This window comes from Carcharhinus amblyrhynchos, chromosome 31 (genome assembly GCF_965287045.1).
Source record: "Carcharhinus amblyrhynchos chromosome 31, sCarAmb.v2.hapA, whole genome shotgun sequence".
Lineage (NCBI taxonomy): Eukaryota > Metazoa > Chordata > Chondrichthyes > Carcharhiniformes > Carcharhinidae > Carcharhinus > Carcharhinus amblyrhynchos.
Genome location: NC_137354.1, coordinates 19450882 through 19478694, shown reverse-complemented (window position 1 = coordinate 19478694; position 27813 = coordinate 19450882). Strand labels below are relative to the sequence as shown.

The window sequence follows — 27813 nt, the reverse complement described above, 5'->3', positions numbered from 1 at the left end:
ATTAACACTGCAATGAAGTTGCTTTTAAAATCCCCTAGTCACTGCACTCCGGTACACTGAGGGGGAATTTAGCACGGCCAACGCACCCTAACCAGCAGGTCTTTTGGAGCGTGGGGGGAAACCGGAGCACCCGGAGGAAACCCACGCAGACACGGGGAGAATGTGCAGACTCCGCACAGACAGTGACCCAGGCCAGGAATTGAACCTAGGTCCCTGGCGCCGTGAGACAGCAGTGCTGACCCCCCTGTGCCACCCGTTATAGATCAGGTGTAGTGAAAGATCAGTTTAATGCGAGGTGGGTCCATTCAAAACTCTGATGGCAGCAGGGAAGAAGCTGTTCTTGAGGCGGTCGGTGTGTGAGCTCAGACTTTAAGGCCTACACGGGTGAGGGAGCCTGACTGACAGTTCTGGGGAGGGGGGCAGACCAGGCAAACATCTGTTAACCTCAGGGCAGGCGTGTCTGGAAACTTCCACCCATGGAGTTTGGACCGGGGGGGCCTGATTTCACTGAGTGATGGTGGCGTTCCCTCCCACTCCACCAAGGCCCAATTCCTCCTGCGTTGCTGCTCCTGTAAAACTGATCCCCCCCCATGGCTGAATCTCTGAATCTCCTTCAGAAATACTCCGGGATCTCATTAACAAATTCCCTAATTCATCATATTTCAACAGATTCAGCACGATGGCAGAGTGGTTAGCACGGCTGCCTCACAGCACCAGGGACCCGAGTTCGATTCCCGGCTTGGGTCACTGTCTGTGTGGAGTCTGTACATTCTCCCCGTGTCTGCGTGGGTTTCCTCCGGGTGCTCTGGTTTCCTCCCACAGTCCAAAGATGTGTGGGTTAGGTGGATTGGCCGTGGTAAATTGCCCCTTAGTGTCAGGGGGATTAACAGGGTTATGGGAATAGGGTCTGGGTGGGATTGTGGGCGATGCAGACTTGATGGGCCGAATGGCCTCCTTCTGTAGGGATTCAATGATTGCGTTCAGTGGGTGCATTTCAGTAATCGCTGATGGAACGTTGTGACTGGGAAGGTTCGGGCTGAGAACTCTCTCTGGGTCGGTGAAGATACACAACGGGATTTATTAATTACCACCGAGTCTCTGAACTGGGGGAGCCACTGTTTCCCGTGGGGGAGGGGGGAGTGAGTGGGGAGTGGGGGGGTGCGGTGGGGGGGGGAGGGTTGGGGGGGGTGCAGTGGGGGGGGGGGAGGGTGGGGGGGGTGCAGTGGGGGGGGGGAGGGTGGGGGGGGTGCAGTGGGGGGGGTGCAGTGGGGGGGGGAGGGTGGGGGGGGTGCAGTGGGGGGGGGAGGGTGGGGGGGGGTGCAGTGGGGGGGGTGCAGTGGGGGGGGGAGGGTGGGGGGGGGTGCAGTGGGGGGGGGGAGGGTGGGGGGGGTTGGGGGAGTGCGGTGGGGGGGGGAGGGTTGGGGGGGTGCGGTAGTGGGGGAGGGGGGGGGTTGGGGAAGGAGTGCCGAGAGGACGTAGTTTGTAAACTGAGGGTGAATTGTGTCAGCGACACACAGCAGCTGCTCCATCGACACTGCGGACTGCTGTCAGTTCCCCACCTCGGCACAGGATATCCTTTACCCGAGGGGCTCTTTCACTACAGATCCATCAGAGCCCAGTGAGGCCCTTCAGCCCCTCACCACCGTCCCTAACCCCTCCAGTGAATTACCTCCGCCCAGAAGAACATCCATGGAACGTTGAGACACAGAGGAGCTTTCCCTCTCTCTCTCTCTCGCTGAATCCTTTCTGATCACAGGGACTGTTTATTACTGCCACACAGCAGGGAAACAGTCCTGGCCGGGCCTGTAGAGGGCTCACTAACACCTTCTCATTCTATATTCATTCATGGCTTGTTGTGTCCCCCTCTCTCTCTTTTTCTCTCTCTCTTTCTCTGTCTTTTTCTCATACACCCTCTTTCTCTGTCTGTCTCTCCTCTGTCTGTCTGTCTCTCTCTCTCTCTGTCTCTGTCTGTCTCTCTCTCTCTGTCTGTCTCTCTGTCTGTCTCTCTCTCTCTGTCTGTCTCTCCTCTGTCTGTCTGTCTCTCTCTCTCTGTCTCTGTCTGTCTCTCTCTCTCTGTCTCTCTCTCTCTGTCTGTCTCTCTCTCTCTGTCTGTCTGTCTGTCTCTCTGTCTGTCTGTCTGTCTCTCTCTCTGTGTCTGTCTCTCTTCTGTCTGTCTGTCTCTCTCTGTCTCGGGTGGCACAGTGGTCAGCACTGCCGCCTCACAGCACCAGGAACCCAGGTTCAATTCCAGCCTCAGGTCACTGCCTGTGTGGAGTTTGCACATTCTCCCCGTGCCTGCGTGGGTTTGCTCCGGTTTCCGCCCATAGCCCAAAAATGTGCAGGGTTAGATTGATTGGACATGTACAATTAACCCTTAGTGTTCCAGAATGTGATAGGTTAGAGGGATTATCAGCCCAGCTAAGCAGGGATAGGAACTGGGCGAGATTGTTGTCGGTGCAGATTTGATGGGCCAAATGGCCTCCTGCACTGTAGGGTTTCTTTGTGTGTCTGTGTATCTGTCTCGCTCTCACTCACTGTTTCTCTTTCTCACCCTCTCTCTGTCCATCTCTCTCTCTCTTTCTTGCATTCTTTCGTGATCTCTTTTTCTCTCTCTCACCCTGTCTCTCACTCTCGCTGTGGGGGGCTGGGTGTCCTCCAGCCTCAGGGAGTCAAAGCTTTGTCTGGTGCAAACCCCTCACTGCCTTTTCCTTGTGGAAATGATGCATTTCAGTTGACAGTTGAGGCTTTCAGTGATTGAATTTTAGATTTAATTAAACCGGATAGCAAAGATTAAAAAATAACTGCAGGTGCTGGAATCTGAAACAGAAAATGCCGGAAAATCCCAGAGACAATACAGTCTGCGCGATTTGGGAATCACTCGATAAGACTCCCAGGCCGGAGTTTTCCAGCTGACAGGATTATCCAGTCCCGCTGCAGTGACCGGAGGTTTGGCTGAGTGCCGAATTCTCCATCCTTGCTGCAGGGGCGGAAACAGCTGGAGGATTCCGGCCCTGATCTTCGGATCACCGTGTTTTATTATAAAATCCCGACTCCTGCGTCTCTGAGTCACGTTTCGATAAAACCACTTCTGTATAAAATCCCCGGCCTCTAAAAGTAATATCGCTGCAAAGCTCCCGCTGTATTTGAAATCTGTAATGTATAAAACTCCATCTCTGTAAACTCTGAGACCTCGTTTCCATCCCATCCCCACGATTAGAACCAGCACACGTACCAATCGGAGTGGATATTTCAATATACAATTCTACAGCTTTAGGAAGTCCAATCTTCTGCAGATGGAATCATTTTGATTTGATTTATTATTGTCACGTGTATTAGTATACAGTGAAAAGTATTTTTTTTTGCATGCTATATAGACAAAGCATACCGTTCATAGAGGAGGAGAGGGTGCAGAATGTAGTATTACAGTCACGGCAAGGGTGTAGGGAAAGATCAGCCCTGGTACAGTGGTTCCTGACAGTGCCGGGGACCCAGGTTCAACTCCTGGCACATTCTCCCTGTGTCTGCGTGGGTTTCCTCCGGGTGCTCCGGCTTCCTCCCACAGTCCAAAGAAGATCTGCAGGTTGGGAGGATTGTCCGTGCTAAATTGCCCCATAATGTCAGAGACTAGCAGGATAAATGCGTGGGATTATGGGGACAGGGCCTGAGTGGTTGGCGCAGACTCGATGGGCTGAATAGCCTCCCGCACTGTAGGATTCTATATGGTTGCTCCATTCAAAAGCCTGACAGCAGCAGGGAAGAAGCTGCTCTCGAGTCCGTTGACTCGTGTTCTCAGACTTTTGTATCTTTTTCCCGAAGGTGGAAGAGAGAATGTCCGGGGTGCGGTGGGGTCCTCGATTATACTGGCTGCTTTTCCCGAGGCAGCAGGAAGTGTAGACGGAGTCAATGGATGGGAGGATCTGTCACTGATTTATTCACTCACGGGGTGTCTGTATCACTGGCTGGGCCAGCATTTATTGCCCATCCCCAGTTGCCCCCTGAGAAGGCAGTGGTGAGCTGCCTTCTTGAACCGCTGCAGTCCCTGAGGTGTAGGTACACCCACAGTGCTGTTAGAGAGGGAGATTGAGGATTTTGACCCAGTGACTGCGAAGGAACGGTGATACATTTCCATCTCAGGATAGTGAGTGGTTTGGAGGGGAACCTCCAGGCGGTTGTGTCTGTTGCCCCTGCCCTTCTAGATGGTATTGGGTGTGGGTTTGGAAGGTGCTACCTGAGCAGTGTTGGTGAATTGCTGCATCTTGCAGATGGTGCTACTGAGAGTCGGTGGTGGAGGGAGTGGATGTTTGTGGATGGGGCGCTAATCACGCACATTGCTATGTCCTGGATGGTGTCGAGCTTCTTGAGTGTTGCTGGACTGCACCCATCCAGGCAAGTGGGGAGGATTCCAGCACCCTCCTGACTTATAGATGGTGGACAAGCTTTCGGGAGTGACGGGGGCGAGTTACTCGCTGCAGGATTTCTCGCCTCTGACCGGATCCTGTGTCTGTATGGTTTGGCCAATTCAGTTCCTGGTCAGAGTCATGCACCCAGGTCTGCGTTGACCTGACCCACACTCGCACTCAGTTCCACATTGATAGGGAAATAACTCTTTGTTAAACGGAGTTTGATGTTGTGTTGATCAGTGCGCGTGAGAGTGAAAAAGCAGTTCAGGTTTATAGATCCTGCTGATTTCCACCCTGATCGCTCGGGGCTGAAGTGTTTTTGTGTGTGTGTGTGTGTGTGTGTGTGTGTGTGTGTGTGTGTGTGTGTGTGTGTGTGTGTGTGTGTGTGTGTGTGTGTGTGTGTGTGTGTCTGTGTGCTACAGATGGCTCACCCTGCTTCACGGATAGTCACCTTACTCCTGTACACCACCTTCTCTGACGGAAACACCCATCACTTATGACGTTCTCAAATGGAGATGTGCCGGGAATGGTCAGGGATGTGTAGGGACTGCCGTGGGATATAGAGCAACCCACCAGCTCCGATGCAGTTTTGGGATGGCCTGATGAATTGAAATACCCTCCTCTCCGCTGGACCTAAAGTGAGATCCGATCTTGACTCATGTCTAAACATAACCCTCGGACCGGAGGTAGTGTGACAGGACTGACTGACTGGTGGAGACACAGAGTTTGTTTACGGGGCAGAAGGAGGCCATTCTGCCCATCTCCAATCCAGTTCGCCGGTTTCCTCATGGCCTCACTCATCGCCTCTGCTTCCAGCGCCCTGGTGGGCAGTGAGTTCCAGGCCATTACCACCCGCTGTGTCAAATAAAGCACCCTCCACCCCTCCCCCCCCCACCCCCCCACCTCGCCACCTCTTGCCCAAAATCTTCAACCTGCGTGTCCCTTAAGTCCTTCTGCCAACAGCCAATGGGAACGGCTTTTCACTGTGTCGGTTATCTAAAATTGTCATCATCTTGTACACCTCGATCAAATCTCCCCTCGACCCCCCCCCTTCACTCCAATGGGAACAACCCCAGTTTGTCTAATGCTAACCAGGGCAGCACGGTGGCACAGTGGGTTAGCACTGCTGCCTCACAACGCCAGGGACCCAGGTTCAGTTCCCGGCTTGGGTCACTGCCTGTGTGGAGTTTGCACATTCTCCCCGTGTCTGCGTGGGTTTCCTCCGGGTGCTCCAGTTTCCTCCCACAGTCCAAAAGACGTGATGGTTGGGTTGATTGTCCGTGCTAAATTCTCCCTCCATTGACAAAGGAATCAATGGCTTTGGAGGAAAGACAAGGAGGTAGAGTTAAGGCTATGTGAGATCATAGAACCCCTACAGTGCAGAAGGAGGCCATTCAGCCCATCAAGTCTGCACCGACAACAATCCCACCCAGGCACCATTCCCGTAATGCTATATTTACCCAACTAATCCACCTAACCTACGCATCCTGGGACACTAAGGGGCAATTTAGCCTGGCCATTCCACCTAACCCGCACATCTTTGGACTGTTGGAGGAAACTGGAGCCCCCAGAGGAAACCCATGCAGACACTGGGAGAATGTGCAAACTCCACACAAACAGTCAACCAAGGCCGGGAATCGAACACAGGTCGCTGGCGCTGTGAGGCTGCAGTGCTAACCGCTGTGCCGCTCCAGCCTTGATCTTATTCAGTAGCGTAGCAGGCTGGATGGGCTGAATGGCCTGCTCCTAGTCCTTCTGTTCTAACATTCAGGTGTGTTGGCATCCCCAGATCCCAGTGTCCTCCTGCATTGGCCAAATCTCTCTAATTTGGCCCCCCCCCCCGCCCCGCCCCCGGATGGAGCCTGACCTCTTGCCCTCAATAAGGGGACCAGGGCATTTTCGCAGTAACTGCATTGCAGTGTTAATGTAAGCCTACTTGTGATTACTAAATAAACTTTACATGTTGCTAACATTGTGCCAAATGACAGTGCAGTTATAGCAGGATTGCGGTCTCTGGTCCTGCTGTGTTTTGCTGTTTGTGCCCAGTGACTTACTCCTGCTTTGAGAAATACTTGCTCTAATCAGGGCCTGGGGAGTGCTGCTGGTTCCACTCTTTGTATTAATTAGCCGTGCGGGTTCCAGTCCCACTGCAGGAGGGCAGCTTATTTCCAATCATTGCTGGCAAGGTTTCCTACTGACTGCTTCCACTTTTACATTATGTACAGATGCTAACCAGTGAAGGACAGCACCTTACTGAGGGCAAGGGGTCAGGCTCCATCCAGGGGGGGCCAAATTAGAGAGATTTGGCCAATGCAGGAGGACACTGGGATCTGGGGATGCCAACACACCTGAATGTTAGAACAGAAGGACTAGGAGCAGGCCATTCAGCCCATCGAGCCTGCTACGCCACTGAATAAGATCAAGGCTGGAGCGGCACAGCGGTTAGCACTGCAGCCTCACAGCGCCAGCGACCTGTGTTCGATTCCCAGCCTTGGTTGACTGTTTGTGTGGAGTTTGCACATTCTTCCCATATCTGCATGGGTTTCCTCCGGGGGCTCCAGTTTCCTCCCACAGTCCAAAGATGTGCAGGTTAGGTGGATTGGCCGTGCTAAACTGTCCCTTAGTGTCAGGGGGATTAGCAGGGTAAATGCACGGGGATAGGGCCTGGTTGGAATTATTGTTGGTGTGGGCTCAATGGGTCTCCTTCTGCACTATAGGGATTCCATGAATGTACATCTACTGAAATTTAGAAGAGTGAAAGGGGATCTTATAGAAACGTATAAAATTCTAACAGGGTTAAACAGGATAGATTTGGATTGAATGTTCCCGATGGTGGGGGAAGTCCAGAATTAAGGGTCATAGTTTGAGGATAAGGGGTAAACCTTTTAGAACTGAGGTGAGAGGACATTCCTTCACCCAGAGGGTGGGGAATGTGTGGAATTCACTCCCACAGAATGTAGTTGAGGCTAAAAAAGTTGTGTGATTTCAAGAAGCAATTGGGGCTGAAGGCATCAAGGGATATCGGGGGCGGGGGGGGTGGTTGAAGGAAATCAGGATATTGAATTCGATGATCTGCCATGAGCAAAATGAATGAAACATGGCGGGAGGGATTGGAAAATCCTGGCCCAGAGTTCCAAATGAGGCAAATATATTATGTGGGGGCGGAGATAGACATAGTGGGCACGTTTATTTAGTCTACTGGATGAGTTGGGTTAAGAATCTTTCAACACATTCCTCTGCAAAGAAAAAAGCACACGAGGGATGATGGAACATGCTGCCAAAGGATGAAATATATTTCATGGATAAATGCACCAAGATAAGAGAGAATCTGGCCAAGTGCTGATGACTGTGCAGTGGTTGAGACAGTGATAAAGTTCCAGTTGAGCTGAGGGATGAATGTATCCGTGTCCGTGTTGGGAATATCAGGTGTTCTATTGGATTACAAACTGGTGAATTACGGCGCAGGTAACGGGAAAGCATTCTGCTTTCCGTTTAGGATCTATATGGGTGGCAATAATCCAGACAGCATATTTAATATGAATAATAAATGCTATGGAAAGTTGATCGCAACGTGGAGACTCGCAGTCTGTCTCCAGGAGACATTACAGCCTAATGGTACCTTACCTCTGTTCAAAGGTTCATTCAATGATAAGCAGAATCCTACAGCAATGCCCTCCTCTTCCTATGCTCAACACCAATTAATTAATGCCTCTAACACGCTGCATTTAAATTCGCTTGATTTAAGTTCAAACCATAGTTTATTGTAAAAAAAAGATGAGAAGAATGTGACCCATACAATTTTCCATTCTTCTTAGTGTCCAAAGATGTGCAGGTTAGATGGATTAACCCTGGTAAAATGTGCAGGACAGAGTGGGGGAGAGGACCTGGGCTATATCCGGACCAGCCAGAGCAGACCTGATGGGCCAAATGGCCCATTCTGCACTGTAGGGGATCCTATGATTCTATGATTATTGGTTAGCGCTCACAGCGCCGGGAACCCGACTTCGATTCCCGGCTTGGGTCACTCTCTGTGTGGCGTTTGCACATCCTCCCCATGTCTGCGTGGGTTTCCTCTGGGCGCTCCGGTTTCCTCCTACAATCCAAAGATCTGCAGGTTAGGGGGATTGGTCATGGGGATGCGCGAGGTTACGGGAAAAGGCCCGGGTAAGAGGCTCTTTCAGAGATTTGATGGGCTGAATGGCCTCCTTCTACACTGTGGGGATTCCATGGTTCTAGTCTTCTGTTTGGACCGAGGGGGTTAATTGCTTTGGATTACATTCCTCAATTTCTCCCCCCCCAGTCTCCGTGCCTCTTGCTAGTGGCCATTCCCCTGGTGCCAGGCTATTGAATCCCTACAGTGCAGAAAGAGGCCATTCAGCCCTTCGAACCTGCACTGAGTCTCCAGCAGGACAGCCCACCTGGTGCTCCCCTGGTTAGAGGAGGCAGGTTCTGGCAGCTGGACCCTCTGTGCACTCTCCCAAGCACTGACATTCTCCAGCTGGATAGTGGTCGGGAGTTTGGCTGCTCCAGTTTCCTCTTTCCCAGAACCCAGGGTGTGGCGAATATTTATGCAATTCCACCCCCCCCCCCACCCCGGTGCTCTGGCTAAAATTGTGCACATTTTGAAGACTGCGCAGGAACCAAGCTGATCGGCACATTCCGATAGGAGGTCCCCAGTTTGGACGGAGCAAAGCTTCCCCACAACTTGCTAGAAGGACGCACCATTCCAACTTGGAATCCGTTGTCTCATCCCCGCTGGGCCCCAAATCCTGGAACAGGCTACCCCAGGGGCAGAGGGGGGGCGCGTACTTTCACCCTGTAGCGTTCAAGAAACAGACCCATCCCACCACCCGTCTGGAGGACAGTTTGGGATAGAGAATAAATATTGGTCTTGCCAGTGACCCTCGCGTTCCAGGAATTATTCGAAAAAAATAAATCTGTTACCCGTTAAGATATTTATAATAATACATTGGGCAGATGAAATGATTTAATGGAACAAAAATTAAATATTTAATAGGCGCAAAGTTCACTGTTCCCAAGCGCGCTTCCAGTTATAGCTGGGTTTTCAGTGAGTGAGCTATCTGTGTTTGCAGCTTTTCGAGATAAAGCTTTTCAATGACCATTTTTCAGCTCCATTTCAGTTAGTTTTTAATACATTCTGACTCTGTTAAACCTACTTTTCTAGCAAATTAAATGTGGGCAAGCTAGATCATAGAGTCCCTACAGTGCAGAAGGAGGCCATTCAGCCCATCGAGCCTGCACCAGCCATAATCCCACCCTGGCCCTATCCCCGTAACCCCACATATTTACCCTGCTGGTCCCCCTGACACTAAGGGGCATGGCCAATTAACCTGACCCGATCTGGTTTGCCCATATTTAACTTACTGGGAAGTTTTATTTAATGTACTGAGTCAGAATACGTTAGAAACTAACTGATTTGGATGGGACACCCACTGGACACTGGGCTACGTAGGTGAGGGACCCATCAGGCACAATCATTGCCCCTTGACACTCAGTGGTGTTCCCATCACTGAATCCCCCACTGTCAACATCCTTGGAGTTACTACTGACCAGAAACTCAACTGGTTCAATGTTTATTTCTTAGTGTCACAGGTAGGCGTACATTAACACTGCAATGAAGTTACTGTGAAGATCCCCTAGTCGCCACACTCCAGCGCCTGTTCCGATCGATGCGCCCAACCCGCATATCTTTCAGTCTATCGTAGGAAACCGGAGCACCCGGAGGTAACCCACGCAGACACGGGGAGAATGTGCAGACTCCACACAGGCAGTGACCCAAGCCGGGAATCGAACCCGGGTCCCTGGCGCTGTGGTTAGTACATCCACTGGGTTGCACAGATGAGGCACATTATCAGGCACAGTTGGGCGGACAGTGGATATTAACATCAGCTGGAACTCAGTGAACTGTTTAACTATCGAGGGAGGTCCCAAATCCAGAGAGTTCCTAACGTCGCGGGGGTGAATTTAGCAATCGCCGGGCGTGGGTGTATATTCCCAGATAAGTCGATCGTCTTCATATCTGTTCCTCAAATGTGGACTGACATCCTGAGATGGTGGCGCAGTGGGTTAGCACTGCTGCCTCACAGCGCCAGGGACCCAGGTTCGGTTCCAGCCTCGGGTCACTGTCTGTGCAGAGTCTGCATGTTCTCCCCGTGTCTGCGTGGGTTTCCTCCCACAGCCCAAAGATGTGCAGGTTAGGTGGATTGGCCATGCTAAATTGCCCCTTTGAGTCAGGAGGACTAGCAGAGTAAATATGTGGGGTTACGGGGATAGGACCTGGGGGGGATTGTAGTCCGTGCAGACTCGCCCCCACACCCTGCCAATTTGACATGCTCTTGAGTGTGGACTCCTGAAAGTCAGTGCAGGAGTGAGTGACAACCCCTTCCAGCCGCTGGCCCACACAGAACACGAGCCCGCTCCAAAAACAGACAACAGATATGATTTTAAAAGCAGTGTATTAATATATACTCTGGCAGATTGGAGCATAATAGTTCAGGCTGATTCTCCAACTTGGGTCGGTGTCTGTTGGAGTTTGCGCATTCTCCCCGTGCTTGCGTGGGTTTTCTCCGGGTGCTCCGGTTTCCTCCCACACCCCAAAAACGTGCTTTTAGGCTGATTGGTGTTAACAAATTGTCCCTAAATTAGACCTCCCTTAATCTGGCGCACATCTAATTCTCTAAATTTGCACCCCTTTATTGTGAAGTCCAAGAGGTGTGGACAAAAGTCATAGGTAGGAGGATTGGAATGAGGCACTCACTGAGTGTTAAAATGGGCAGCGCGGGCTTGTAGGGCCAAAGGGCCTGTTTTGTTCTTTGATATGGAGCTCCCAGGTGATCAGGCCCAGGGTGGTGAACTCTGTTGACCCAGGGAACCCACAGTAAAATCTAACTTCACCACACCGAACCGTGTACGTGGTGTTTACATCGCAGCCAACCCCCAACTGTGAAAAACTGCAATTATACACTGCACAGAGATCAACATTGTGTGTGTGTGTGTGTGTGTGTGTGTGTGTGTGCGTGCGTGTGAGTGTGTGTGAATATCTGTGTGTGAGTATGTTTATGTGTGTGTGTGACTATGTGTGTGTGCATCTATCTGTGCGTGAGAGTGAGTATGTGTGTGTGTGAGAGTGTGTGTATGTGTGTGTCTACCTGTGTGTGAGATGAGTATGTGTGTCACTGTGTGTGTGTGTATGTGTGTGTCTATCTGTGTGTGAGAGTGAGTATGTGTGTCACTGTGTGTCTATCTGTGTGTGAGATGAGTATGTGTGTCAGTGTGTGTCTATCTGTGAGTGAGAATGAGTGTGTGTGTGTGTGTGCCTATTTGTGTGTGAGATGAGTGTGGTGTGTATGTGTGTGTGTCAGGCACTGTGTGTGTGTCTATTTGTGTGTGAGATGAGTATGTGTGTGTGTGTGTGTGTGTGTGTGTCAGGCACTGATGAGGTGGGTGTAATGATTTGTCAGGAGCGGTCCTGGGGCTGTGAGCTGTCTGCAGGCTGGGCTGGAGCACAGATGCCTCTCTGTACTCCTATCAGTTTAAAACCAGACACTTCCTGAAGCTGTGTGAAACATCAGACTCCATCAGTCTGCTTCAGGCAATCCTCTACCTCTGCATCCACTTCCAGTAACCCCTCAGAATTCAGCTGCACGGTTTTAACTCTCTGACATTGCATCGGCAAAGCAGCCAGTGAGGTTTATTCAGGCCCAGCGCTGATCTGAAGCACTTCAATGATATGATCACATCCCAGACTTCACTCCAGCTGTTTCCCGATTCCTTCAAAGCTGAACGGCACCGCGGCAACCGCATTCAGCTTTAGATAAATGTGAGCTACAGCAACTGAAAACCCAGAATAAAAACTGTTAATGAGAACCAGGCTGGTGGGGGCAGGCCAGGCCCAGGGAGAGGGGGGCATGAGAGGCCCAGGGAGAGGGGGGCATGAGAGGCCCAGGGAGAGGTGGGTAGGAGAGGCCCAGGGAGAGGTGGGTAGGAGAGGCCCAGGGAGAAGTGGGTAGGAGAGGCCCAGGGAGAAGTGGGTAGGAGAGGCCCAGGCAGAAGGGGGACAGGCCAGGCCCAGGCAGGGTGGGGGGGGTGGTGGGCATGAGAGGCCCAGGCAGAGTGGGGGGGGTGTGCGGGGGGGTGAGAGAGGGGGGTAGGAGAGGCCCAGGCAGGATGTACAGTGCGCTGGACAAATTCAGTGAGCTGAAATGGTATCCTTGGTGATAAGAGCCTGAATTTGGACATAATGGACGATAACTGTCTCTCTCTCTTGCGTGGATTTTACCATTGAGCCTAGCTCACAGCCGTGTGTAGATTGGAATGTGGCCCGTTTGATCAGTTGTTGACGCTTTGTCGCAGCGTTGGAGATTCTCTTGTGTACTTTCTGAAGTGGCTTCAACTTTTCCGAATAGGACACGCCACCATGGTGAGGCTCTCCTTTCATCCCAAGCCCAGTAACGGTGACAACAACAACTTTCACTTATATAGCCTAGCGATGGCCAACCCGGGGCTGGTGAGTGGGCTGCAAGAGTGGCCCTCCTGCGTCTCAGTGGGCCACTGGATTGGGACAGAGCTTGTTCACCAACCATGAGCAAGATTAAATACATTTAATACACGCCGAATATTTCATAACCAGTTACAGAGAATTCTTCAACATTGATATATTAATATAACTGTCAGATGGTAAAAATATAAGAGATATTAACCCTTTGGACACAGAGGGAGTGCACGGCTCTCTGTCAGTGTTGTGTGCAGTCGGCACACACCTCACTTCACTCGCCCGGGCTTTGTGTGTGAATCGCTTCAGTCACACACACAGTAGAATTATAGAATCCCTACAGTACAGAAAGAGGCCATTCAGCCCATCAAGCCTGCACCGACCACAATCCCACTCTATCCCCGTAACCCCTAATATTTACCCTGCTAATTCCCCTGACACTAGAGTCAATTTCCAATCAGCTTAACCCGCAATAGAGTCACCGGCGTACAGCATGGAAACAGGCCCTTCGGCCCAACTTGTCCACGCCATCCTTTTTTTCAATCATCCTGCTAGTTCCAACTGTCTGACTTTGGCCCATTTCCCTCTACACCCATCTTACCCATATAACTGTCTAGATGCTTTTTAAAACACAAAATTGTCCCCACCGCTACTATTGCCTCTGGCAGCTCGTTCCAGACACTCACTATCCTCTGTGTGGAAAAAATTGCCCCTCTGGACAATCTCTCCCCTCTCACCTTAAACCTGTGCCCTCTGGTTTTAGATTCCCCTACCCTTGGGAAAAGATGTTGACTATCTATCTGATCTATGCCCATCATTATTTTATAGATCTCTATAAGATCACCTCCTACACTCCAGAGAAAGAAGTCCCAGTCTATCCAGCCTCTTCTTATAACTCTCAGAATCAAGTCCTGGTAACATCCTAGTAATTTCTTTCTGCATGTCTTTGGACTGTGGGAGGAAACCGGAGCACCCGGAGGAAGCCCACGCAGTCACGGGGAGAATGTGCAACTCCACACACACACACACACACACACACACACACACTGACCCAGAATCGAACCCGGGTCCCTGGCGCTGTGAGGCGGCAGTGCTAATCACTGCCACCGTGCCACCCATACAGGGGAACGATCTTACAGTAACTCACAAGACTGGAAACGAGGGGTTTGGGTCAGATACCACTTTTGTACTCAGGCCTAATTCACAAACTGTTCATCATTCCCTACACCCAAATACATGCATGACCCTGCAAGACAGGCCTTCTACCCCCGGGACCAAACAGGTTACACAGAAGGAGCAAGTCTGTTCCAATCAACAGCCATTAGCCTGGGAAATAGCCCACTAATTGGCAATGGCCTTTACCATTCGTACCCAGTCCGTCACTCAAACCAGCCTCCCATCCATTGACTCCGTCTACACTTCCCACTGCCTTGGAAAAGCAGCCAGCATAATTAAGGACCCCACACACTCCAGACGTTCTCTCTTCCACCTTCTTCCATCGGGAAAAGGTACAAAAGTCTGAGGTCACGTACCAACCAACTCAAGAACAGCTTCTTCCCTGCTGCTGTCAGACCTTCGAATGGACCTACCTCGTATTAAGTTGATCTTTCTCTACACCCCAGCTATAACTACGTTCTGCACCCTCTCCTTTCCTACTCTATGAACGGTATGCTTTGTCTGTACAGCGCACAAGAAACAATACTTTTCACTGTATCCCAATGCATGTGACAATAATAAATCAAATCAAAATCTACTAAGGGGAAAAGTTCCTTCCTATCTACCCTATCCCTGATAATTTTGTACGTATCAATCATGTCCCCCCTCAGCCTTCTCTGCTGTCATAACCCCATCCTCACCAGCCTCACTTCATAGCTGAGGAGCCCAAAACAAACGTAATGAATGATTGAGAACAATTAAAATTTTCCAAAATCGTAGAACCCTACAGTGCAGAAAGGGCCCTTTGGCCCATCGAGTCTGCACTGTCCACAATCCCACCCAGGCCCTACCCCCATATATTATATCCACTAATCCCTCTAACCTACACATCCCTGGACACTAAGGGGCAATTTCTTAGCACGGCCAATCAACCTAACCGGCACATCTTTGGACTGTGGGAGGAAACCGGAGCACCCGGAGGAAACCCACGTGGAGAATGTGCAAACTCCACACAGACAGTGACCCGAGCCAGGAATCGAACCCAGGACCCTAGAGCTGTGAGGCAGCAGTGCTAACCCACTGTGCCACCATGCTTCCCAAATGCACAACCTTGTTGCGGAATGGTGTGATTTTTAGAAGCTGAATCTTACGACAGGGACACAGCACACTTTTTCTTTTTGAGAAGGTTCAGAGAGTAACATCACATTATAATGGAAAACAAATGGCAACTCCCTCCCCCCCGCCCCCCCGACCCCTCTGGATCTCGTTTAAACCCTGTCAGAGGCTCCTGTTGAGCATTAATCCTTCACTGTGAGGTCACCATACAATGAGGGCCATGAGCTTCTCATTAACATCATTCACTCATCTTTAATGATGATATCACTTTCCTTGCTGCTGCTTTAGATACACTGAGTGTGTGGGAGTTAAAGGGCCCAGTTCTTGAACCTGAGGAAGTGTAATCACTCATTTCATCAAATCAGATCAAACAACGGGGGAATCGGGGAGGAGGCTGGAGGTCCGGCCAATGAGATCAGCCGTCGCCATATTGACTAGCAGAGCCTGAGGGGCTGAATGGCCTTCTCCTGCTCCTAGTTCTTCTGTTCTGGGAACACCCACGTTGGCTGTGGTGTGTCAGTCCACCTTGCTGCCTAACGAGGGGCGTACACACGGTGGGTCGTGCGTGGGCTGCTCTTGGATGTTTCGAGAGTAGCCTAGTACTTCGCATCGTTTGTGTACGCTTAAAGTCACCAAGCAGATGGGCACCACAACAGCTCAGTGACTATCACTGTTTGCTGTGCAGATACATGGATTTGGGCCAGTATCTGTGGGAGTTTGCACATTCTCCCCGTGCTTGCGTGGGTTTTCTCCAGGTGCTCCGGTTTCCTCCCACACCCCAAAGATGTGCTCTTAGGCTGATTGGTGTAACAAATTGTCCCTAAGTTATTCTCCCCTCAATCTGGTTTCCAATGTGGGTGCCATAAGCATAGACATGGGTCAAGGGTGGAAGAGGAAAAGCACATAGTAAAATGGCGGCGCGGGCTCATTGGGCCGAAGGGCCTGTTTCCCGTGCTGTGTTGTTCTTTGTTCTCTGTTATTTCCAACTCTTTTTTTCTTATTTATGTGACTTTAAATTTTAAAAATGGCCTCAGCCACCACAGTGAGCAGGAGGAGGCAATCCACAGCTCGGCCTATGGCTGTGGCACCCGGAGAGGGAGAGGGAGGGACAGAGAGAGAGGGAAGGAGAGAGGGAGGGACAGAGAGAGAGGGAAGGAGAGAGGGAGGGACAGGGAGGGAGAGGGAGGGACAGAGAGAGAGGGAAGGAGAGAGGGAGGGACAGAGAGAGAGGGAGGGACAGAGAGAGAGGGAGGGAGAGGGAGGGAGAGGGAGGGACAGAGAGAGAGGGAGGGAGAGGGAGGGAGAGGGAGGGACAGAGAGAGAGGGAAGGAGAGAGGGAGGGACAGAGAGAGGGAGGGAGAGGGAGAGGGAGGGAGAGAGGGAGGGACAGAGAGAGAGGGAGGGAAAGAGAGGAAGGGACAGAGAGAGGGAAGGAGGGAGAGAGGGAGGGAGGAGGGAGGGAGAGGGAGAGGGAGGGACAGAGAGAGAGAAGGAGAGAGGGAGGGAGAGAGAGAGGGAGGGACAGAGAGAGGGAAGGAGAGAGGGAAAGAGAGAGGGAGGGACAGAGAGAGAGGGAAGGAAGGAGAGGGAGGGACAGAGAGAGGGAAAGAAGGGGGGAGAAAGGGAGAAAGGAAGGAGGGAGAAAGAGAGAGGAGGAGAGAGAGGGAGTGAGGGAGCAAGAGAGAAAGGGAGGGAGGAAGTGACAGCTTCGGCCTCCCACCAAATTCACTCCACCCCACCGCCCGCCATTGAACCCGCCACCGGGGGAATGGGAGAACGAGAGTCATGGGCCGGAATTTTACTGTCCCGCACTCCATGGGAATCGGAGTGAGCGAGGGGCGGAGCATGGAAAGGTCCATTGACCTGAGACGGGATTTTTCAGCCGCGCTCATTCCAAAACCGGAAAACCCCGCCCGAGGTTAACGAACCTTTCCGTGGACCGCCCCTCGGCCACTCCGATTCCCATGGCAGGTGGGGCGGGAATATTTGCCCCATTGGGTTTGCAGCTGCTGGTTTGTTTGGTGTGTTGCTTCCTGTCACTGTTCTATCAGCGGATCCTTTAGCCCACAACACCTGGAGTTGCCTCTCCATTCATAGAATCCACTGAACTCCCAGAGCCAGTGTGAAGAGGGGCTTTTGTTTGCCCCTGTTGCTGCTGTTGTTTTTTTGTCCAAATCAGACACCTTAATAAAGAGGAAGACCCACGGTGAATCACCTGAAGAAGATAGGAATGTAAATAGGAGCAGGCCACTCGGCCCTTCAAGTCCGTTCCGTCATTAAATATGACCAATGACTGATCAGAGCCATTTTCCTGCACTGTTCCCCCCCCATCGCCCCCCTCCCCAGTATCTCGTTTTGTTTTTAATATGTTGATAACTCTATTGACCCCAGTCTGGAATGCACTCAATGACTGAGACCCCCACAACCTTCTGGGGTAGAGACTTCCAAAGATTCACAGCACGGTGGCGCAGTGGTTAGCGCTGCTGCCTCGCAGTGCCAGGGACCCGGGTTCGATTCCCGGCCTGGGTCGCTGTCTGTGTGGAGTTTGCACATTCTCCCCATGTCTGCATGGGTTTCCACCGGGTGCTCCAGTTTCCTCCGAACGACGTGCTGGTTAGGTGCTGAATTCTCCCTCCCTGTCCCCGAACAGGCGCCAGAGTGTGGCGACGTGGGGGTTCTCGCAGTAACTTCATTGCAGCGTTAATGTAAGCCTACCCATGACACGAACCAGTAAGCTTTAAACGAAGCTAGCCGTGGCAGATGGCGTGGCGTTTTCTGGGGAGACGTGGAGCAGGCGCGGGGCGTGAGTCTCTGGAAAAACGATCAGGAACTTGTTTTCGTTGGGAATTTCTGGCTATTTATTTATTTTTAAATAAAATGCAAGCTGGAAGTGAGGTGGCACTTGATGTAAATCCAGATTGACGTTGAGTGCTGAGTCGGCGTGGATCTGTTTTCTGATGCTAGACTGTAAAACCTCAAACGCATTGACCCCATTAAAACACTGGTGGAATGTTCCGGAATGTGATCTGGCACGCTCTGTGGCGTTTAGTACTCCTTCAGAACCATCCAGCGAGTTGTCACATCCATGGCTTCTGTACCGAGAGGTATTGAAAGTTTAGGCCAAAGTTTTGGCGTAACTGTAGTTAACTTGAGGACTGGAAAGGTTGTGAGGAATTTCTTGGCAAATCGCAGCCTGGAATGTGACGCACGTGTGTACAAAATCCAGAGCCGGCATTTAAATAAATTTATCGTTTGTCTCCGGGGCTGGTTTGAGTGAGTGCGGCCTAGATTTTGCGGAGCAGGGGAAAGCTATTCACAAAAAAAGCTCCCCTTAAACATTTTCTCTGACAGTCTGAGGCCTTTATTGTCGTTTTTTTTATTCGCTCAAGGGATGGGCAATAAATGCAGGCCCGTCCCTGAGGGCGTTGCAGAGCCAGCCACGTTGCTGTGGCTCTGGGCTCACAGGTAGGCCAGGCCCCGTGTAAGGGCAGGAAACTTTCTTCCCTTTATAGAACCGTGGATTCCCCACAGTGCAGAAGGAGGCCCATTCGGCCCATCGAGTCTGCACCGACCACAATCCCACCCAGGTCCTTTCCCTGTAACCTCACATGTTTACCCTGCTAATCCCCTGACACTGAAGAGCAATTTAGCACGGCCAATCCACCTAACCAGCACATCTTTTTGGGAGGAAATTGGAGCACCTGGAGGGAACCCACGCAGACACGGGGAGAATGTGCAAACTCCGCACAGACAGTGACCCAGGCCAGGAATCGAACCCGGGTCCCTGGCGTTGTGAGGCAGTAGTGCTAACCATCCTGCCGCCCCTGAAGGCCGTTAGTGAACCAGACGGGAGTGGGATAACTTGATCTTGGGATTGGACATAGCTCGGCACAACATTGAGGGCCGAAGGGCCTGTACTGTACTGTAATGTTCTATGTTCTAGTTGGGATCTGAATTTAATTTAATTCCAGATAATTTTTATTGAATTCAAATTTCACCATCTGCTGTGGTGGGATTCGAACCCGGGTCCCTGGCACTGTGGCGCAGCAGGGCTAACCACTGTGCCACCAAAGGTGGGACCAGATTGGGAATTTACTTGGAGCTTCTCTTCTTAGGCTGAAAATGTTGGCAGAATTTTCCTGTCCCGCTGCTGTGATTGGAGATTTGGCTGAGTGCCAAATTCTCCGTCCTCTCTTGCAGCGGTGACATCAGGGTGTGAACAGCCGGAGAATTCCAGCCGGCATCTCCTATTTCTGAGGGTTGGGGGTGGGGGGGGGGTAGGAAATAAAAGTGTGGTGGAGCAAAAAGACATTGGAAATGCCAACAACTGGGCTGTAGATTCCGGTGACGTGCCACAGTAAGCTTATCCACTTGCTTTTTACAGTCGGGGAAAATGAATACATTTTTTTTAACCGGTCTTTGACTGTTAATAACAAAATACTTTCCAACAATCCTGACCAAGTGGAATAACAGATTGTAAATGGACTGAGGGAGTTGAGCAACTCTGCTGTATGCAGTTCCCGAGAGGTTCTTCAGCATCAGTATCAAGGCAACTTGCCAGTTACTCCAGCTCAGATAATGGAGTTAACCGTGTCTGTGTTAGAGACAGCAGATGATGCAGATTCACAGTACCTTTACTGGGGGGGTCATGGTGACATTGGACTGGGGTGGGCTCAGTAAGGAGTCTCACAATGCCAGGTTAAATACACACCTCCTTAACCTGTGTGTAACTCTCTCTCCGCTCACATTGTCTGTACCTTTTAAGATTTGATTACCTGTAAAGACTCGCATTCCAACCATTATCTTGTAAATTGAGTCTGTGTCTATACGCGCCCTGCTTGTGAACCCAACTCCTCACTCACCTGACGAAGGAACAGCGCTCCGAAAGCTCGTGCTACCAAATAAACCTGTTGGACTTTAACCTGGTGTTGTGAGACTTTTTATTGAGGGTGGCACAGTGGTTGGCACTGTTACTTCACAGTGCCCAGGTTCGATTCCCAGCTTGGGTCACTGTCTGTGCGGAGTCTGCACCTTCTCTCCGTGTCTGCGTGGGTTTCCTCCGGGTGTTCCGGTTTCCTCCCACAGTCCGAAAGGCGTGCTGGTTAGGTGCTAAATTCTCCCTCAGTGTAACCCGAATAGGCACCGGAGTGTGGCGACTCGGGGATTTTCACAGTAACTTCAATGTGGTGTTAATGTAAGCCTGATAAATGAACTTTGATTTACATGGCTGTGTATCCCAATGGAGATGAGAGGGCTCAGTAGGTTACTCAGATGGTAAATAGTACAGTATGTGTTTCATTCTTTCCAAAGCTGTTTGGTATCACCCCGGGGCTGGGAATTCTCAAACAGGACATTACCTCATTTGATCAGTGGGTTGGAAATCAGTTTCCAGACACAAAGGTTCAAGATCTCAAGAGTCCAAAACCACTAACCCATGACTGGAGTTTCCCACGATTGCCTGTGGCTTTTAATTCCCATTTTGTGTTTGCCGCATAATTCCCGATAACTCATGATGTCGGCCCTGTGTGAGGGAGCCCTGAATGTTATTCACAGATATCACCCCTTTCATGAGTTAAACACTGCCCTCTCCAGCTTCAGGCCAAATTCGACCAAACTACGCTTCAATTACACTTCATCCACAAATCCCAAAGCCCAACAAATCCAAAAACCACACTTTTTAAAAACATTATTGACCTCTAACGCAGGAATTCCAACTTTTGTAGAATCCTTATCGTGCAGAAAGAGGCCATTCAGCCCATCAAGTCTGCACCACTCTCCAACAAGGCATCCCACCAGGCCCTCTATCTGTAACCCCACATATTTACCCCACTAGCCCCCCTAACCTACACACTTTTGGACAATAAGGGGCAATTTAGCATGGCCAATCCATCTAACCTGCACATCTTTGGAGTGTGGGAGAGAATAGGGGCACCCGGAGGAAATCCACGCAGATACGGGGGATTTGATTTGATTTGATTTATTATTGTGACAATAATAAATCAAATCAAATCAAACTCCCCTCCCCCCATTTCAGTCCATCAAGATTCCGAGGGTAAATGTTGGAATGTGAAAATCCACCATTTGATATGAACCCATTGGGAGAGTTGGGGTGGGGGGGGCAGCGTAATTTCTTGATTTGATTTATTATTGTCACGTGTTGGGATACAGTGAAAAGTATAGTTTTTTACACGCTATACAGACAAAATATACCGTTCATAGAGTACATAGGGGGAAGGAAAGGAGAGAGTGCAGAATGTCGTGTTACAGTCATAGTTAGAGAGTAGAGAAAGATCAACTTAATGCAAGGTAGGTCCATTCAAAAGTCAGATGGCAGCAGGGAAGAAGCTGTTCTTGAGTTGGTTGGTACGTGACCTCAGACTTTTGTATCTTTATCCTGATGGAAGAAGGTGGAAGAGAGAATGTCCGGGGTGCGTGGGGTCTGTCGGCACAGTGCCTGAACAGATGCTGCAGTGCGGTGACGAGGGATTTTCACAATAACTTCATTGCAGTTTTGATATAAGCCGACTTTCAACAAATAAATCAATTTTAAAACTTTAATGATGCTCTGTCAGCGAGTCGATATTAGATTGGTTCCACTGGTCGGCGCAACATCGAGGGCCGAAGGGTCTGTACTGCGCTGTAATGTTCTATCTTCTAATGCAGGAGAAAACTTACCCTGCTCATCCCACTGACAATAAGGGGCAATTTAGCACGGCCAATCAACCTAACCTGTACGTCTTTCAATTGTGGGAGGAAACCGGTGAACTCGGAGAAAACTCATGCAGACACGGGGAGAATGTGCAAACTCCACACAGACAGTGACCCGAGACCAGAACTGATGGGCTGAATGGCCTTTTCTGTGCTATAGGGATTCTATGATTCTAACAGACAGTTGGACAGTGTTGTGAATGCAGATGATGTGGGGTTTTTTTTAATGAATATTTTCTGTGATTCTGTATTCTTATTCTGAAACGCAGCAATTTTGTCTTGGCTGTAACAGATAAAAACAGCAAAATCAGAGAAGGAGGTGCAGTTGTTACAGCTGCGGAGTCTGCAGTACCTGGAGAGATACATTTACCTTATCCTCTTCAATACCTATCTACACCTCGAAAAGAAAGATTCTTGGCAAAGACCCTTCAGCGTCTGGATGTATGAGGTAAACAAAACAACATTTTTAATTTAATTTGATTTATTCTTGTCACATGTGTTGGGATACAGTGAAAAGTATTGTTTCTTGCGCACTATGCAGACAAAGCATGTTGTTTATAGAGTACATCAGTGAGAAGGAAAGGAGAGAAGGTGCAGAATGCAGTGTTACAGTCATAGTTAGGGTGTAGAGAAAGATCAACTTAATGCGAAGTAGGTCCATTCAAAAGTCTGATGGCAGCAGGGAAGAAGCTGTTCTTGAGTTGGTTGGTACGTGTCCTTAATCCTTTTGCTTTGATTTATTATTGTCACATGTATTAGTATACAGTGAAGAGTATTGTTTTTTGTGCACTACACAGACAAAGCATACCATTCATAGAGAAGGAAAGGAGAGAGTGCAGAATGTAGTGTTACAGTCATAGCTAGGGTGTAGAGAAAGATCAACTTAATGCGAGGTAGGTCCATTCAAAAGTCTGATGGCAGCAGGGAAGAAGCTGTTGTTGAGTTGGTTGGTACGGGACCTCAGACTGTTGGATCTTGTTCCTGGAGGAAGAAGGTGGAAGAGAGAATGTGCGGGGTGCGTGGGGTCTGTGGACATTGGTCAATATTGGGGGTCACTACGAAGATGTTTCTTGGTATGTTCGTTATGAGGAGAAGGTGGTACACTAGTCACTGAACTAGTAATCCAGAGGCCCAGACCCTAGGGACACAGGAAACTTTAATTCCACAGATGGAATTAAAATGTTGTTAATAAATCTGGAAAACAAAGTTAGTCTTGGTAACAGTGAGCATGGCAACTATTTTCGATTGTCCTTCTCGTTCAAGGAAGGAAATTCTCAGACTTTTATATCTTTTTCCCAATGGAAGAAGATGGAAGAGATAATGTCTGGGGTGTGTGAGATGCTTGATAAGAGTTTTTTCTGCCTCAGAGGGAGAATCGAAGGTCTGGATTAGGTGGGCAGTGTGTAGCCGGCTGTTAGTAAACTCCCAGGAGTTCCAGTATGAGGAATGATGATTCCTGCTCCGGCTACTCCGGTTTTAAAGCTGCCTCACTCAGAGGTGAGGCTCATGCAGCTGATCAAAGACTTGCACTGGGAGAGGGAGAGTAGATTCTCATTCAAAATGTGGGTCTGGGTGGTGAATTCCTGAACAGCAGATGGGTAAGTTGTACACGCTGGGCGGCACGGTGGCACAGTGGTTACTGCTGCTTCACAGCGCCAGGGACACGGGCTCGATTCCCGGCTTGGGTCACTGTCTGTGTGGAGTTTGCACATTCTCCCCATGTCTGCGTGGGTTTCCTCCGGGCGCTCCAGTTTCCTCCCACAGTTGGGAGAATGTGCTGGTTAGGTGGATTGGCCATGCTAAATTTCCCTCAGTGTCCAAAGAAGTGCAGCTTAGGTGGATTGGCTGTGCTAAATTGCCCCTTAGTGTCCAAAGATGTGTAGGTTAGGAGGATTAGCAGGGTAAATATATAGGATCACAGGGATAGGGCCTGGGTGGGATTGTTATTGGTACAGGTTCAATGGGCCAAATGGCCTCCTTCTGCTCTGTGGGGATTCTATAATTCTATGAATTTTAAATTGGACGTTGACAGCCCTTTCTGAACTGCAGTTATTGAGGGATAGAAAACAAAGGTGAGAATATGGGCAGCACGGTGGCACAGTGGTTAGCACTGCTGCCTCACAGCGCCAGGGACCGGGGTTCAATTCCGGTCTTGGGTCACTGTCTGTGTGGAGTTTGCACATTCTCCCCGTGTCTGCATGGGTTTCCTCCGAGTGCTCCGGTTTCCTCCCACAATTGAAAGATATACAGGTTAGGTTTATTGGCCGTGCTAAATTGCCCCTTATTGTCAGGGGGATGAGCAGGGTAAGTTTTCTCCTGCATTAGAAGATAGAACATTACAGCGCAGTACAGGCCCTTCAGCCCTCGATGTTGCGCCGACCAGTGGAACCAATCTAATGACCCTCTAACCTAAACTATTCCAATGTTATCCAAATGCCTATCCAATGACCATTTGAACGCCCTTAAAGTTGGTGAGTCCACAACTGCTGCAGGCAGGGCCTTCCACGCCCTCTGAGTAAAGAGTAAAGAATTATTCAGGCAGCTTTTAAAAATCGCCCCGTGACACCTGGAACACTACTCAGGCAGAAGCAGGGGGTAAGCACGCTGCCTCATTGTGCGAGTGTGAGCAGGAGTCCGAGAAGGTTAACTGGATCTGCTGGTTTTCCGAGGCAGGAACAGTTGCTGCTCTCGTTAGAGCGAGAGCAGTGCCTGAGATGAACATTCCTTCAATCGCAAGTTGGAAGTGGTTTGAATGTTGTTTCCCGTGGGTTGTTGCCAAGGAAACCATTGGAAAGCCTTCTGCGAGGAAGGTGGAAAGGCTGGGGGGGGGGAGGGAAGAGATCAGGTCCATGATTTGATTTGATTTATTATTGTTACGTGTAATAGTATACAGAGAAAAGTATTGTTCCTTGTGCGCTGTACAGGCAAAGCATGCCATTCATAGAGAAGGAAACAAGAGAGTGCAGAATGTAGTGTTACAGTCGCAGCTAGGGTGTAGGGAAAGATCAACTTAATGCGAGGTAGGTCCATTCAAAAGTCTGACGGCAGCAGGGAAGAAGCTGTTCTTGAGTCGGTTGGTACGTGACCTTAGACTTTTGTATCTTTTTTCCTTGATGGAAGAAGGTAGAAGAGAGAATGTCCGGGGTGCGTGGGGGTCCTTGACGATGCTGGCTGCTTTTCCTGAGGTGTTGGGGAAGTGTAGACGGAGTCAATGGCTGGGAGGCTGGTTTGCAGCTCTCTGTTGCCAGTGACAGTGCCACCTGGAGCTGTGGCTGCTCCTGGTAATGCACCCAGGCACATCCAGGCGGTGGGTGATTGAGGGCAAGGATGGTGGTTGCAGGGAGACCCCTGGGAGGGGGGGGGTCTCGGACTTGAGGGGGTGGTGGGGGGGAGAGGCAAGAACAGGAAAAAGTAGAGTACAAAGATCGGTCTGATACGAAGTGACTGTTTTTTTTATCATTTGAAAGGAAATCCAAACTTGAGGCAACAGGATTTTGTGAAGCAAGTTTGTGAATTTTCTTGTGTCTAATGGTCCGTGAACTTGCTTTGATTCCTATTGATGTTGACCCAGCCGGCTCTGTGGAATGTCCTGGCTGGCCTCAATGTTACTTCTGACTGAGTCGAGAGAGAGAGAGAGAGAGTGCGAGGGAGGGAGAAAGTGAAAGTGAGAGAGAAGAGAGAGAGTAAAGGAGGGAGAAAGTGAGAGAGCAAGAGAGAGTGTGAGAGAGAGAAAGGGTGTGAGAGAGAGAGAAAGTGAGGGAAAATGAGAAAGAGGGAAAGTGCAGAAGTGAAAGAGACGTAATGAGAGGGAGAGGAAGTGAGGAAGAAAGAGAGAGAGCAAGGGAAAGTGAGAGAGAGGGAGGAAATGAGGGAGATAAAAAGTGAGAGGGAGGGCAAGTGATAGAGAAAGTGAGAGGGAAAGAGTGTGTGAGAGAGGAAGTAAGGGAAAAGTGAGAGAGAGAGAGAGACCAAGAGAAAGTGGGAGAGAGGGTGAGAGCATGTGTGTAAGAAAGAGAGAACAAGAGAGAGAGACCAAGAGAAAATGAGAGAGTGTGTGTAAGAAAGGGAGAGAGACAGAGGAGAAAGCGAGAGAGCTGTAATCTGTTCCTGTTGATGTCTCTTAGCAACATCAGGGAAAAGGACAAAAGTCCAGCTGTGAGTGAAACTCCTGGGATGGGGTTTCAGTTTTGATTTGCTGTGGAGAAGAATGTGATGTTTGAAGTTAATGTGATCCGGAAGCTGAGGGATCGGTTGGTATTCCTGCTTTGTGAGCTACCCTTCCATCCCTTGGATCCTGAAGCAGCAGCCTGTCAGATCTGAGAAACCCTCTCTGCCGACGCTAAGAATCGCCGTGGAGATTTTCAGCCCAGCTTACGGGAGCTGTAAACCCTGATTCAGCGAGTTAGACTGTAACGCTTGGCACAATTACAAACCAACATTGTCACGGCGTGCTTTCTGGTGTTCAGGAATACGGGGAAAGAAATGCAGCAAAGGGGTCAACGTGAACAAAATAATGGCAACTTAACGAGGTTTGTGCCCGTCCCTGCCTGCTGTCTCTTTGCCAGGAATGAGGCAGTCTCTGCCCGTGGGCAGCAAGACCTGGCAAAATATTCAGGCTTGTGCTGATAAGTGGCGAGTAATATTTGTGCCACACAAGTGCCAGGCAATAACCATCTCCAACCAGGGAGAATCCAACCACATCCCCTCGACATTCAATGGCGTTACCATTGCTGAGGCCCTTTAGAGCAATACTCGACACACAGGCTGGAATTTCACCGTCCCGCCTGCCATGGGAAACAGAGCAGGCGAGGGGTGGGCCGTGGAAAGGTCTCTTGACCTCGGGTGGGATTTTACGGTTTCAGGGACGAGCGAGAGCATAAAATCCCACCCATCTTGTCCAAATCTGGTGTTCTCTTGAAATACAATTTAAGTAGGTATACGTACATTTAATCCAAATACACGAACCAATCAGTTCAACACACAATTACAGTTGAGTCAGTTTGAGGAGCGTTGATTGTGTAGGTTGTGAGACGTGTGTGACTGTCTGGGGCTCTGATCTTCAGCTGAGGTTTCGAAGGTTTCTCTTTGCTGGAATTTCTAAGCTTATTTTGCTGCTTTTGTCACTGTGTGTCTCACATGTTGAACCGAATGGAGTCTGTCTTTCTGCTTTCTGTTGATGCATTAATCGCTCTCTGTGGTTCGCAGAGCTGTCCTGGTCTAGGGAGGGCCAGAATTAATGCGCATTCTTCACAAATGCCTGTCCAGCTGTTTAGCCCCATACCATGTGCAGTCGTTCCGACCGGACACTCACGTTGTATCTCTCAATGTAATCGTGCATCCGGCCAACTCACTTTGGACCTTTTTCTCATGACAGGAACTTAATTGGGCAGCATGGTAGCACAGTGGTTAGCACTGCTGTCTCACATGGACCTGGGTTCGAATCCTAGCTTGGGTCACTGTCTGTGTGGAGTTTGCACATTCTCCTAGTCTCTGCATGGGTTTCTTCCCACAGCCCAAAAGACGTGCTGGTTAGGTGCATTGGCCATGCTAAATTCTCCCTCAGTGTACCCGAACAGGTGCCAGAGTGTGGTGACTTGGGGATTTTCACAGTAACTACAGTGCGGTGTTAATGTCAGCCTACTTGTGACACTAATGAATAAACTTTGTAAGTCTTCGTGATCTATTTTTAATCATTTGAAATTCAGGACTGATAGCTCTCATAAAGGGAAGACATCTTGTGAGATTTATCAGGCAGTAATATAGACAAGAATAGAAGTCCCATACTAACCCAATGAAGCCTGGAGCCAGATTTTATTTTGTCTGCAGTTGGCCAAGATTTTGCCTCTGCCCTCAAGAAAACATTGCTTGATTGACAGCTCTGACTCGCTGATCTGTACTGTCAATTTCACAATGTTTATTCAC

The 27813-nt window shown here is 49.9% G+C and overlaps 1 protein-coding gene across 1 annotated transcript in view; it reads left to right on the top strand.

Moving 5' to 3' along the window:
• Nucleotides 1-27813, top strand: part of LOC145360397 (paladin-like) — a 74612-nt gene that overhangs the window by 33561 nt on the left and 13238 nt on the right. The window contains exon 15 of the mRNA XM_080215594.1: nt 22184-22339. Within this exon, the coding sequence (XP_080071720.1) occupies nt 22184-22339 (156 nt within the window). The remainder of the gene's footprint in view (nt 1-22183; nt 22340-27813) is intronic.